Source organism: Lagopus muta, chromosome 3, assembly GCF_023343835.1.
Source record: "Lagopus muta isolate bLagMut1 chromosome 3, bLagMut1 primary, whole genome shotgun sequence".
NCBI classification, from domain to species: domain Eukaryota; kingdom Metazoa; phylum Chordata; class Aves; order Galliformes; family Phasianidae; genus Lagopus; species Lagopus muta.
The window spans coordinates 18,709,511-18,723,466 of NC_064435.1; the positions used below are offsets into that span (position 1 = coordinate 18,709,511).

Here is a 13,956-nt window from a genome sequence, read left to right on the forward strand (position 1 = left end):
TACAGAGAGAGTGGTGAGGTGCTGGAACAGGCTGCCCAGACAGGCTGTGGATGCCCTGTCCCTGGAGATGTTCAAGGCCAGATTGGATGGGGCCCTGGGCAGTCCAGTCTACTGTTAACTGGGGAGGTTGGTGGCCCGGCATGTGGCAGAGGGGGTGGAAATTCATGATCCTTGAGGTCCCTTCCAACCCTGGCCATTCTGTGAAACTGGACGTGACCCATGACATTCCTAGAAATTAAAAGCAAGTCTGAACAGCCTATAGGTCTCTTGAAAATTCTTACTGCCATTTTCAAAAAGGGGTGCAATATCTGGCTTTCTCCCATCATCATGGACCTCCCATGAAATCCATGACCTATCAAAGATGATAGAGAGCAGCCTGCCAGTGACCTCAGCCAGCTCCTTTAGCATCCTTTGCATGAATCCCATTAACTCCTATGGATCAAGATTTTCCTCAAGAGATCTCTGATTCAGACCTCTCCCACTAGCAATAATTACTGTCCTCCCTGAACTTTGTCTCTGGGCTCAAAAGCCTCAGCCTTATCTGCATCTACTATCCCTATATTACAAAGTTATTTCAGCAGTCAGTCCACATGTTTCTTGTTCGTTCTTTTACTGCTAGAGGAGTGACTCCACTATTTCACAATACACAAAAGAGTGGTCCTCAAGGCATATTTGTGGTATAAGAAATCAAGGTCTTTCTTCATTTTTCCTTTATACAAAAGACCTCAAATGAGAGAGAGACTGAAGGTGATTCACTCTGTATGAGGCCAGAGCTTACAAGTCTGATCAGTCTTTCAGTTTTCTTCTCCCCCAGAGATTCAAATTTCAGTATACAAAGAGGATGTAGTACTGGTTCATCTTGCAAGTTGGGTAGATGAGTCTATAAAACAATAAAAGATAGCACTTTGCCCTGATGTTAAGCAGGGAAATCATGGAATCTTGAAATACATCTTGTTCAAAATGACTTAGCAGATGATATAATAGCAATCTATATGATTAAAAACAAAAACAGGATGCTAAGAAAGGGGACTTGCTAAGATGAAAGGACATTAATGAGCATCACTCTTCTGGTAGATCCTGTTTCCATAGCTCAGAACTCATTCATATTCAAAGATACACAGATTAAAGGACAAAAGAAGGATACAGTATTAAAAACTGCCTTTTAATGGCTCCAAATTTTAAATTAAAACAAAAAAAGAGAGAAAACACAAAGATGTGAACAAATGCTCGCTTGCTCATCCAGAGTAGCTATGTGATCTGAATCACTAATAAATTTTTTCATGAAAGGTGAATGAGTAAGAGCTTTGCATAGTTACTGTTGCTATGAAAGTCACTTTCCTTATTAGCCACATGTTGCACAAGTATTTCCCTTTCCTTTTCACTCACAAACAAGTATTGAAGTGTTAGAAAAATGACCTCCTAAAACTTTCTGAGACTATATTTGAAAGAAAGCAGTCAGAATGCTGATCCTCAAAAAGCAGAAAGTGTTCAGTAAAGAATTTGCAAGCACACTGAACGGGACAGTGTCAGACTATGCAAATGTGTGTGAACTGTGTCTGGATCCTTTGAGAGAAAGCTGGAAGCTTCACCTCCCATCTGTCCTCTGTAAGGAAGAGGACACAGCCCAAATTTACAGCATCTACTGCACCAAATTCCACCACTTACCACATAAATCCTAACATATCTACCTATGTGTAATGCTTTGCCAGTATTAGCAACAAAGAAGAAAGGAAACTGTGTGAAGAAAGGAAATAGGAAGAAAAATCATATTTGGAGGCTGATTCATGAATCATATCTAATTCTGCAGAAGAGAATACAATGAACTTCTAAACCATAAGAAGAATCCTTCAAAGACATGTTTGGAAATGGAAGTATTCTTAGTAGCTAAACCTCCCTACGGTAAATACCTGAATTATTATTATCAGACCAAATAAAAGGAATAAGGTATTTCTAGAAACTCTTAAATAAGATCTCTAAGAGCTGAAATGAATTTTAGCAAAAAAGAACCATTCACAAAGTGTACCCTTTAAAGGAGACTTAGGTTTATTTTTCAGAAAAAGGCAAGAGGAAGCCTCCAAATTTAGTTTTTATGCAGTGACTGCAATACCACAGAGTACCGTGAGATAAACCTCAATAAGATTCTCATCTGGGTTGTAAGGAAATGTGTATTTTCAAGTGCAGCAATTTTCTCCTTCAGTCCTGAATTCAATAGCATATTCATTGTGATGTCTCATCAATGGTCTAAGGCTCTCCAACATGACTAGGCTTCATGAGTGATGATGGAGCTCCATCATAGAAAAGAAATGACATATGAAATCACCACTTTAACTGGAGTTACTTCAGGCACATCATGTGTAACAAACAATCTTGTATCAGCGGGTAGGTGACACAGTATAAACTTAGTAGTTAACACTATAAATATGGATAAATTCACACAATCTGTTTGCTCTGACATATTTTAAGGCAAATAAAAATGTTATTGAAGCAGCTTGGAATGCATGTAAACACAAAGAAAGTGAAGGTACTTCACATGTAACCGATATGATATTTATTTATGCTTCCTAATCATCATAGGTGCCATGACCTAAATGGACTCAATCCAAAGTATATATCAGAAGAGCAAGACTTACTAACTGTACTCATTAAATACAAGTAGTTGATCAGTTCTCGTCTAGTTCCCCCCTTTCACAACAGGAAGAACTGACTATTACTTACTTATTAGTTGAAAAAGATTTTGGTTTAGGTTCCCCCATAAAATTTTCCCTATTATGGACTCTATCACACTATAAACTCCCAATTATATAGTTATTTTAGCATTAATAACAAACAATTCATAACTTACAGGCAATTAAATTCTTTTGAAGATCCATCTTCTTTTAAAAATAACACATTCTGAACTATCAAATTAGTAGCAGTGATCCCTACTAAAATTGAAAAGACTACCCACTGAAACACAAGAGTGAGAGCCCCAAAGAAATTCTTACCCTTTCTTATTTAGCACTTTGGCATTAGCTAGTATTGATCTGTTTGGAAAACTCAGTGAATTAACATCTCTTTATTCAGATTTGGTTATCACAAAAGCTTATTTTCTCTTCCACACCAATCTATGTCAACATAGTTCTGCTGCTCTCAAAAGATAGCATGCAGACATTCAAGAAATAAATATATGTATGTATGGCAATGTAGAGCAGTAGTATTGTTACAGCAAACTAGCAGAATATATTTTCTTCATTAATATTTCTGATCTCATTTGCAAAATGAGGCTGGTTTTTTCAAGTAGAACATAAAATAAATTTTCAAAAATGAGCAACTGGAGAAAAGGGAACCTTGGCAGTAAGTATTTTGCAAGTATCTGCATGCTGTATATTATATGCATAAATACATATATTTTCATTCTGTCTAACTATTGTCTGTAGCTGTAGCAGCAATACCTTCTATTGGAAATAAAGACTATGCTTTAGTAAGCTTTTAAACAGACATCCTGAGGCAACACATCATGAAGAGACTTCCAGTAGAGTCCTACAATCAACACAGCTGTGATGCTGCACCCATACTAACTGCAAACCAGCACAGAAGCGCTAGCTGTAGCGTGGATGGAGCACTAGGCTGGTACAGTCTTACTGCTTCCATATGAGCTGCCCACAAAACACTCCATTGTATAATATTCCAGCCCACTTCTTGGAGTCCTCAAGACCCAGATATCTTCTCTTCCTCTTTCGGGGGAGGTGCTCATCAATAAGCACTTCAGAAATAAGTGGCCTGAATTTTCAAGTGCCTGAGGCATCTAAAAAGTCTAATTTTAGGTTTTTATTTTTAAGTGTCTTGGGTGATGTTTCTAGAGTTCTGAGAAACTTTATCCAGCCCACCATGCAGACTGTTTTTCCCACACTTACTCTATTAATCTAGGAGTTCCCACTCAATTTTTTCACACCAGTTCAGCAGCGAAGCTGCAGGACCCCTTCTGCCTGCTGAGCCTGCCATATGGAAGAGTTATTTCTCCCCCTCACTGACTCCCCATTTTCTGTTTCGCTTCATCTAAGCACACAACTTGTTCCCTGTTGCCTTTTCCTCTCAGTCCCTCCCTCTCTTACCTATTTTTTCCCCACTTTTTAGAAGTGCAACTGCACTCATTAAGTTTGGGAAGCACTTGAGATGCAGCCTGTGGGAAAGATGAGACGCACAATCAGTACTTTGTGAGTAGCTCCTTACAGTAGGAACAGGGCTGATAAAATTTTAAAAATCTCTCTGAATTGCCAGGATATTCCTTCCTCAATACACATTCTACTTTGAGAGATGCAAAGGAAATATGTGTTTGCATAAAGAGATGTAAACACGCACAAGAAGAAATACAAAGAAAATAAAATCCAACTCTGATGGTACAGAGAATTTAGGAACATGACCTGACAGCTCATAGAGCTGAGAGCATACACGAGCTGCCACAAAGCATGCTTCTGCAAAGCATGAGTGTGCAAGGTGAATGTCCACATGTCTTTGGGTCTGTAAAGGAGTGTAAGGTTTACATAAAGACCTCAGAAGTGCTTTCTGCATATGCAGATCCAAAAAATTATTTTCTTAAATAATGCTGATTTTACTCATTCCATAACTTGGTAAAGTAAGACTGGTTACACATTTCTTTATATATAAATTTAGTATTAAATACAGTGGGCAGCCATTAATAAATCGGACTGGCCCAGTTATAATAGGCAATGTGATGCTGCTAATTTAAACTTTAAAACATAAAAACCTGTATATACATACATGTTTAAATAAGGATGCTAAACTTTAATTATCCAGATTACCCTATATCTGTAAAGCACTCTGGAGATCATCATAATTACTGAAAACAAACTTAACGAAAAATGAGAGTGTAACACAACATGCAACAAGCATTATTTTACTCCAGCTCTGTTAGTCACCATCATAAACAGTCGTTTGCCAATTGGGTTTGAGCTTAACATAAAGAACACTAATTTTTGAATGAAAGAGGCAAATCCAGATGAGATCACTAGAATTTCAACACATTCTTAATCCATTCATCACAGTCATTACTAGTTCATGTTGTTAGATCTTGGACACAGATTGCTCTCATTAGAGAACAAAATGCAAACAAGGTCAAAGCAAGGTAAAGCCCTGCGTAATTGTATTAGGTCATCAATAGTTCTAATGTGTGTGTTTAAGATATTTAATAGCCAACTGTACTCAAAACATTAGAATTTCGTATTTCCTGTTTCAGAGTCCCTGTCTACTCCATACTTGTCATTACATTTATCATCAAAAAGTTGCAAACTATTTGTCTAGACCTTGTCTATTACAATTGATTTTTGAGAAAAGTCAAAGAAAACTAAGTACTTTTAAGTCAAATGGGGCACGCAGCTCGTAACTTAAAGTACACTGAAGTTGATGGAAGCTTCAGGAAAGTAAGTTTCATTTCTATCACATTATAAAATTTGTAAAGTTATTATCAGAAAAAACTCATCCAGTACAGTAAACATATTCATCTGATATCGGTATTGTGTTGTCTAAGAGGAAACCCTTCATTTTCACAACTTTCAGGAACATGTGTAATTATATGTTTATGAAGGTACAGAGGAAACCATGTTTCTTCAATCAGCCTGCCAGGAAAATCCAAACATTGTGCAGTATGAAGTAACAATGGTTCTATCGACTCACTCTCTGTGACCCCAAATCTCATACAGAAGACAGTAACAAGATAAAACCAATACATCTCTCATAATGGGTCAGTCCAGCTAGAACACCTTGCCTGCTACTCAAAAGATGTTCTTTAAGAAAAACATATAAGCTTAGCCTCTTTCTATGGTCTGTTCCTTTTCATAGAATCGCAGAATCGCAAGGACTGAAAAGGACCTCTAGAGATCATCATTATCCAAGGCTGTCCCTATCCTTCATACTCTAAACCAGTCTTTCCTCATTTGTAAGAACAAGGTCCAGCAGCACACCTCTCCTTGCTGGCTATCTATCACCACCTGCATCAAAAAGTTATCTTACATGCACTGCAGGAACCTCCTCAGCTGGCAGTGTGCCAGGCAGTGCTGTTCTTCCAGGAGATGGTGGTTGACATCCTCCATGAGAACCAGTGCACATAACATTGTGGCTACGTTCAGCTGTACAGGAACTCACCAACTTCCTCCTCATGATCAGACAGCCTGTAGTAAACACCCGCAGTGGCATCACCCATATTGGCCTGCTTAATTCTCACCTATAAGCTCTCCACTCATTCACCGTTCATCCCTAGGCAGGGCTTGACACATCCCAGTAGTTACTCACATAAAGAGCAGCTCCACCACCTTGCCTTGCTGGTCTGTCTTTCCTGAAAAGTACATTTTATATTTCCCAATGGTCTACAACTGCTGCTCACAAATGTTAGCACCTCTTTATGGACAAGTTGCCTGTTGAATGCTGCTTGTGGACATGCTCCATGTTCCAGCATTGTTAACAGGGTATGCATAAAGGCCATGGAGTATTCAACCCTGGAGATTTTCAGGACAAAACAGAGCATGGGTTGTCCTGACCCAGTACTGGCTGAAGTTCTACTTCCAACAGGAAATCAGAGTATCTAATCCTCAGAGGTCTGTTCCAACAAACATTTCCATAAGTCTGTCATATGAAGTGTTGCACAACATTCAAATCAGTGCTTTCGTTCATATGCTCTGATTTAGTTGATGACAGAAGGACATTCAATTATGATCAACTTTCCAATAATGTTATTAATCCTAAGTTAGGTTAAGAACTCCTTCTGATAACACGGTTAATCCAGCGAATCAAGCGAAAATCTCCCTCATCCCATTCCCCGATCGAGGCATGAAACAGTCATGGTGCATTTTTTATATTCCTTTCAGATTATTTGGAGGAATGAGGAACAAACAATCATAGAGCCGTGCTTCTTCACACATCTCAAGTAAAATTTCAGTCAAGTGTACTGACTGAATTAAGCTTTCTCAGAAAACACATCCTATACTACAGGATAAAGGATTAAATTTTAGGGTGCTTTTCTCGCACGTGATGGGATAAAGTCTCCTTTAAAGAAGGATTATACAAATAGAGATGTTTCAAGTATAATTTTGGAATCTCATGGTCACAACCCATGAACCCATCAATGCCTTCATTTTGCCTCTTCTTAATTTATTTTGGGAGCAAATAATTGAAACTTCTGTGAGTTTTTGGAAGGCAGTTGTGCAGCACATTTTAAATGCAGTTTTATTTCAAAACAATTTCAAGCACTCAGATTTAACACAAATGAAAAGATGTTTAAGACAATACATTCTTCTTTACTTTTACAATTTAAAGGTGTACAAACAGCCTCATTTTATACTGCAGTAATTCAACAGCCAAGAAGTCTAACTACTTTTTCTTAAATCTGCAGAGTTGTAGCTTTTTTAAGTGCACCATTTACATCCACTCTTCTTGTCTGTACAACTCTCATTAGCGCATCTGCCTCTCAGAAGTGTTAACGAACCAGGCACAAGCAGTGCAAGGCCACTCTCCATGCAGTTTAAATCAACTGAGAAGCTAAATATTACCAAAGGAATCAGTCAGGCCCAGACCTGAAAGGATTTATGTGAAAGCACCTGCAGGGATACCTAAGGTGATGTTAAACCTAAGGAGACATTTCAGATACTGAAATCTCAGAAGAATATCCAGAAACCAAAATTATTCGGAAAAAGATATCCATAACCTGTCTGATTAATCGTGGCCTAAAAACAGTTGAAGCTCACCACGTCTTTCTCAAACTGGAAATTCTTTCCAACCAGGAGCTTTCTAAATCATTTCTGCCTAAATTCTAACACAATCAGTTGTCAAAACAGTAACAGCCTTCCTATATCCTTCCTCCCCAAATTGCTTCTATGCTTTCTTCAATAATTGTTCTTCAGGAAAAGAACACTGAAGAATATAATAGCACAAGATAAATAAAGCAGGTTAATTCTTAAGGGTAATTTGACACCAGCATGAAGACATTACATCTTATTGCTCATGGCGGGCATCTGTAATCTTAACAGACAAGTGCAACTAACTGAAAGAGATAAAACACAAGTCAACAGGAAAATCTTGCAGTTTTAATGAGTATATTTGAATTTTTCTGTGAATGAAAACTCACCAATGGTGTAATATCTCTTCAATTCACTCCTCCGTGGATTGCGCTTTTGGGTATTGGCGGTGTTTTTCTGTTCCTCCTCAGAAGTCGTTTTGCTGGCAAGCAAAGGTTTACTGGGTTGAGGAGCAGGAGCTTCAGCTGCCACTGGGTTGCATCCTGGCCCACTAATATCCACCGACTGGGACTTTTTCTTTAATCTAAAGATAATTCATGGCAGTAACGTATTATTAATCTTTGCTCTATAGCTAGCTTGAGTTTCTTTTTTTATATTTTAGGTAGAATAATACCAATGCATTCATTACACAGAATCCATGCATGCCCCAGCAGAACATAGAAAATGAGCAGTGGTAAATTAGGCCTTGTAGTAATTCCCCCTTTTAGCTCCTGCTAAATCAGCTGCAGCACTTGAATCTCATCCTACTGTGGCTCACGTGTAGCTACAAATGACAAACTGTCCTCAGATCAGCCCACCAAGCTGCCTGAAGGATCAGTTCATAATCTGTTTCAGAGAAGAGGAGCTGCTACAATTAACCTATCATTAAATTTACCTTGTTTTAGTTTCACAAACAAGGGGAATATAAAGAAATTAAATTATTTGCACAAAGTTGCTGAACACCTCAAGAAAAAGGAACTGACTAAAATGAAGGCTATATAGTTATTTCACCTGTCAATTTCATTGTTTCATTGGTCAATTTCATTGGTCAATTTGGCATTCCATCACGGTGCTGAGATAATTAAAAAGTATCTGAAATTCATAACCACTTGAAAATTGTGAATGTTTAAAGGATGACTTTGCAGAAGAGAATCACTAGATTTTGAGAAATAATGCTCTGCCTCTGACCCACACTTCCACTGTGATTTCCATATATTATAATCTTACTTTTGTGCTGTGCAAAAATATCATGTACAGAGAATCTATGAAGTTTTTATTATCCCCATAATTTCAAACCAAGACAGGTGAGACCTAAAGCTCAGTATGTGTATGTACATCCTGCTGTCTGAAGGGCAGACAAATTAATAAAGCTGCATACTACAGGATAGAGCTACTTAACAAAGTAACTGATGCACTGTTGGGAATACCAGATTGGTACAAACATACTGTGCCTGTTCTTCTGAAATCACAAAGAAAGGGATAACACCTGTCATCTGAGCAGTAAAAATGCCACATGGCCTTTTTCAGGTGACAAGATTAATAAAGGACTGAGTAGAAATGCTTATAGAAAATTAACGTGCAAAAAGAAAGTTATCTACTTTGAAGACAGGTTCAAGAAAGGACATGACTTTATAGCAATCTCTTAACAAAAACAAGTCAAACTAAAACCCATCTTCTTTCAGCTCACCTGCACTATATATTGACACAGCTGTCATGGCTGTCAAATAACTCAGAAAAACACTGCAGCCTTTGAAATGCATCTTCACTGGACTGCAATGTCTTGCAATGAGAGCCTCAGTACTGGCTATGTTTTGAAGCCAGGAAAACTAATTCTTTGTAACCTGACCTTTTTCCAACACCCTGCTTTATTACTAGCCTCACGTTGTGCTTGTTTTTCTTTCTTATATTAAAAGCTGCACTGGCTGTAACAATGTTTAATTTTTGGTTTTTTTTCTTCTACTGCACATATTCCATAAGCAGCCTCCAACTGAGTTTTCAACAGCGGGCAGCTGAAGTCTCTCAGTATTGCTTGGTGTGGTTCAAAATGACCCTGCTGCAGCCAGACAGCAGAGAGAACAGCAAAAAGGGTTTCAAAGTCAACACTGCATGAACAGGACTTGGAAATGCACATTTGACGGTGAGGGCAAAGATCTAACTTGAATGAGAGCTGAACTAGAAGGGCCAAAACTTTATTTTTCTGTAGTAATCCTTAAGCTATATGAATTCTAGGGGATTAAAAAAAAAAAGTGCAAAAAATGAAAGAAAATCCACGGCCTTTCAGAGGGATGAAATCCTGAGGTGGTCACTACCACTGTCAGCTGGCTCTTGGTGGCTTCTATGAGATACGGCAGTGGTATTTAACATGAATGTTAAAACAGACAGGCACTTTCAAAGGAAAGGCTAACACCAAATGGGTATGAAGGCCAAATTACTGACAATTAATGAAGACAGCTCATCCTGGCTGAAGTTCAAGCAGGGCTATAGGAGGAATTCCTCAGCTGCTACTGACTGGGTCTGGAGATGCAGTGTTTGTTTGGAATACAGCTGAGCAGCACCTCATTTTTAGATAGCCCTGTCAAAAACACATATTTCACACATCTATTTGTGTAATTCAATTGCACTATTGCTAATAGCCCATTAAAAACCCATTTGCTCCATTTATGTCTGCTGCCTCTTCCCCAGAACAGCTGCCACGGACTGCAGTAATGCAGCCATTATGCAGCCATTAATGCAGCCCTGCTGGGCAGCCACCCCAGTGCTCCACCTACCAGGCAGCAGCACAAATCCACATCTGCCTCTCAGCACCCTGCAGCTCCTTCAGTGATCTGCCCACTAGGCAGTCCAGAAGGAATGTGCACCTCTGGGCTGTGTGATACATGTCTGCACATACATAGTGACAAGTTCTACAACTTCAACTGCGTTTCTCTTTTAGCTCCTCTCCATACAACTGCAAAGTTCTCTAGCACATCCTACAGAGAGCCTAACAGATGGCTTCAGCTCCACCTGCTCCTGGCCAGCAGCACCTCCAGCAGTGGGTCACTGGGAGGGGGTTTATTACAATTCCCTCAAAAAGCAAACAGTCTGTCGGGTGGTCACACACTCACTGCTATGGACTCTGGGTGGTCAGTGCATATGGAAAGTCATGAAATCTGAGTGAGCAAGTTTACCGGGAAGTCTGTTATGGGCTTCAATAGCATCAGGATTTTGAATCCCATTAGGATTTTTATTTTTATTTTTTTATTTATTTTGTTAAGCACCATGGAAAACTAAGGCATTATTATCTAAATAGAACTTGAAAGCAGCTAAAGCAAACATGGCTGGCAGTCTTTTCCAGATGGAAAAAGAAAAGATTAAAAAGCATTTAAACCACGTATGGTGGGAACAACCCAGAATACAAAGCATCCCATGGGCTGGGAAAATGTACGATTTGATCTCTGTGAATTTCTAAGTAAAAACCCCATACTGTGACAAAGATTTGGAGGAAAGCCGAACTCATCTACTGAATATAAAACAGTCCCTGAGCCACTTGTGAGAATTCCTGAGATTTTACCATACAGTTAACAGGAGAAACAAAATCATTCATTTGAAGAGTAATGCTTATTCTTCTTGTGGTATTACTGAACACCCAGATCATCGTTAGGAATTTGATTTCCTTCTAGAAAGAAATGTGATTTAATCCAATATCAAAGCCAGGATGTAACTGATTCTGGAAAACAAACTTCTTCCTCTGTTTTCAATAAAGCACTGCAAAGTCTTGTTCACTCATATAGGGGAGACCAGTTACTTCATTTCCCTGTCATTCTCTCAACTCTCCACAGAAACCTGCCCTTGCACATGGCCAGCACTTTGGGAAAGCCATTGCAATTGCAATGCATCAAGTAAGGACTTGTGGCTGTTCCAGCTCCTCCAGCCTGGCTTCACGTTCTGCGTGAGGCTCCTTCTGCACACTTGCAGAAGAAGGCAATGCCATGTAGGTCTACTGGTGCTCAGACAGCACCTGCAGCTCTGGCCATGCACACACAAAGAGAAGATAGCAGAATTAGAATGACACAGATCAAAACAGAAACCCAACAGTGGTGGCGACAAACAGGCAAAATGCAAGGAGGAAGATGGGATCTCCACAGCCATCAGCAATGGGGTACAACAGCAGGAAACAATTTGTCACCATTTTCACAGCAGGAAACAGAGGAAAGCAAGCAGCAGGTTTGAAATCAAAAGTACAACAAAAGGTTGTAATTCCTTGAGCTACACATAACTGCACAGCAGAAATTGTGCAGGCCGGGAGTATCACTCAGGGCTAGAAGGAATTCCACATATAAGGGAGAAACATCCATCAGGGGTTATCAAATTTGCATGCATATACACAAAAACAACCCTTCTGCAGAGCAATTCCTTGAACCGAGGAAGGCAGAGGGGTTTCACAGCCGTTTGGTGCATACTCTGCCTCTGACATCACCGCACGTGCCACACTTCTAAACATGCTACACCAGAGCACCCACACTTGCAATCCCAGTCTGAACAGGTCATTATGAAGAGGGAAACAAAACCAAACAACAAAGAGCAGGTAGAAAAACGCCCGCCAGTGAACAAGGAAAAGAATGTTACTTTGGAAACATGCAGTTTTCTGATAACACAAGTAGTTTATGAGATCATTCAACGGCAGAATATAAAAAGACCTTCACACAGGTGGTGTTAGGAAAGGATTAGGAATTAATTCACATCTATATAGCCCAAAGAGTAATTCCAAGCGGTAAGCATTTATCAACAATGCGACATCGAGCTGAGCTTCCGGAAAGCAAACAGTGGGGGAACCAGAGTTTTCTGCCAAAAATGAGCTTGTGCAGCAAGCACTACAACACTCTTTTTCATTCCTTTACACACACTATCAAATATTACCATGCAAATTAAAGACACAAGAGCTGTCAGTGGTCAAAACACCAGGCAGCAAAGCAAACCCATCCTCCCTCCACTGCCCAGTCATTGTGAGGGACGCGGTTGCAGCACATGCAGGAAAACGGCCATCACACATCCTTCTGTGGGTGGCAAGGGAAATGGTGAAGAACTATCGAAAACTGGGTTTGTTGTGTCTGGAATAGGCAGCCCGAGCCTCCTTAACAAAGCTCACACCTAATGTGTTCGGCGGAACACCACAGAGTAAAGACTTAGAGAAATGGACACAAACCTTGTGATTATTCCTGGGAGCATGACAGCACTGCTACAGGTAAACCCTTGGAGGATCATTTACAGAAGACATATAGATTGGTTGCTGCCAGGTTACATCCATTAACTCCAAGCGGGAGAATCCAGAATCCGCTTGTGGTTCAAGTGGGACAAGGCATTCTCACTGCCTGGGAGAGAAGATTAGTGAGTCCGCTGGCAAAGGATTCAATGCACTCTACACACCACGAATGGGCCTGGAGACATGCATTCACAGGAGGATGAGGTATGCAGCAGTGTGGATGGCAGTGATGATGATGATGATGGGGAGGAAGATGGCAGCAATCATGCTACACACATAATATCTCAGATAGTCATAGTGCAGATAGTTCATTATTTTTCTCTTGTGTTTGGTTTCGTAATGATTACGAGCTCAAGATCATATGGCTTCACCATGACTGCATAATATTTTACAGTTGCTTCACATGGTGGAAATAATATGCTCAGCAGTTAGAGTGTGTGTTTTGTCAGGTATGAAAATTTCTTGATCTTTTCTTTTAGGGTTTTGAGAAAAGTGGGTTGCTATTTGCTGACAGTTATCTTAATTCCGGACATGTTTTAGAAGTGATGTGTAAAGTAAATTACTATTTTGGATCTCGCTATTTTGTTAATAGCTGCTATACTGTTATTTAAATAACTCCCACTAGTTCCATTTTCATAAAAGCTCTTCCAGTGCTTTATGCAGATCTATTTTAGTACAATTTGCATGGGTCTTGAAATTTCCAGCTCTGTCACATTCTGCACACAAAAAATCTGCATAATCATTTTAAAGTGATTGTAATTTCAATTTAATTCATATTTATCTCTTTTATTTATTTATATATTATTTTATTAATACTCTTGCATTATATGCAATGCTGCCTTACTTATAAGGATGGGATTCAAACTGTCCAAATTACTTTTAGGTTGTATCACTAAGGAAAATCTGTACATCACCTGATTAGAAGGCATTGTTTCTGAAATCTCTTATTATATG

The 13,956-nt window shown here is 39.3% G+C and overlaps 1 protein-coding gene across 7 annotated transcripts in view; it reads right to left on the minus strand.

Annotated features, from left to right (window-relative positions):
* The window catches only part of OXR1 (oxidation resistance 1), a 240,885-nt gene that overhangs the window by 112,180 nt on the left and 114,749 nt on the right, over positions 1–13,956 (minus strand). For 5 of the 7 annotated variants that reach the window (XR_007375873.1, XR_007375874.1, XM_048939873.1 and 2 more), the window contains exons 3-4: positions 12,946–13,111; positions 8,114–8,307 (exon numbers count right to left, since the gene is read on the minus strand). Coding sequence is in view for 5 of the 7 variants with exons in the window: in XM_048939873.1 (XP_048795830.1) it covers positions 8,114–8,307; positions 12,946–13,004 (253 nt within the window). In the remaining 2 variants the exon portion in view is untranslated. The remainder of the gene's footprint in view (positions 1–8,113; positions 8,308–12,945; positions 13,112–13,956) is intronic. The other 2 variants (XM_048939869.1, XM_048939870.1) reach the window with 2 other exon arrangements.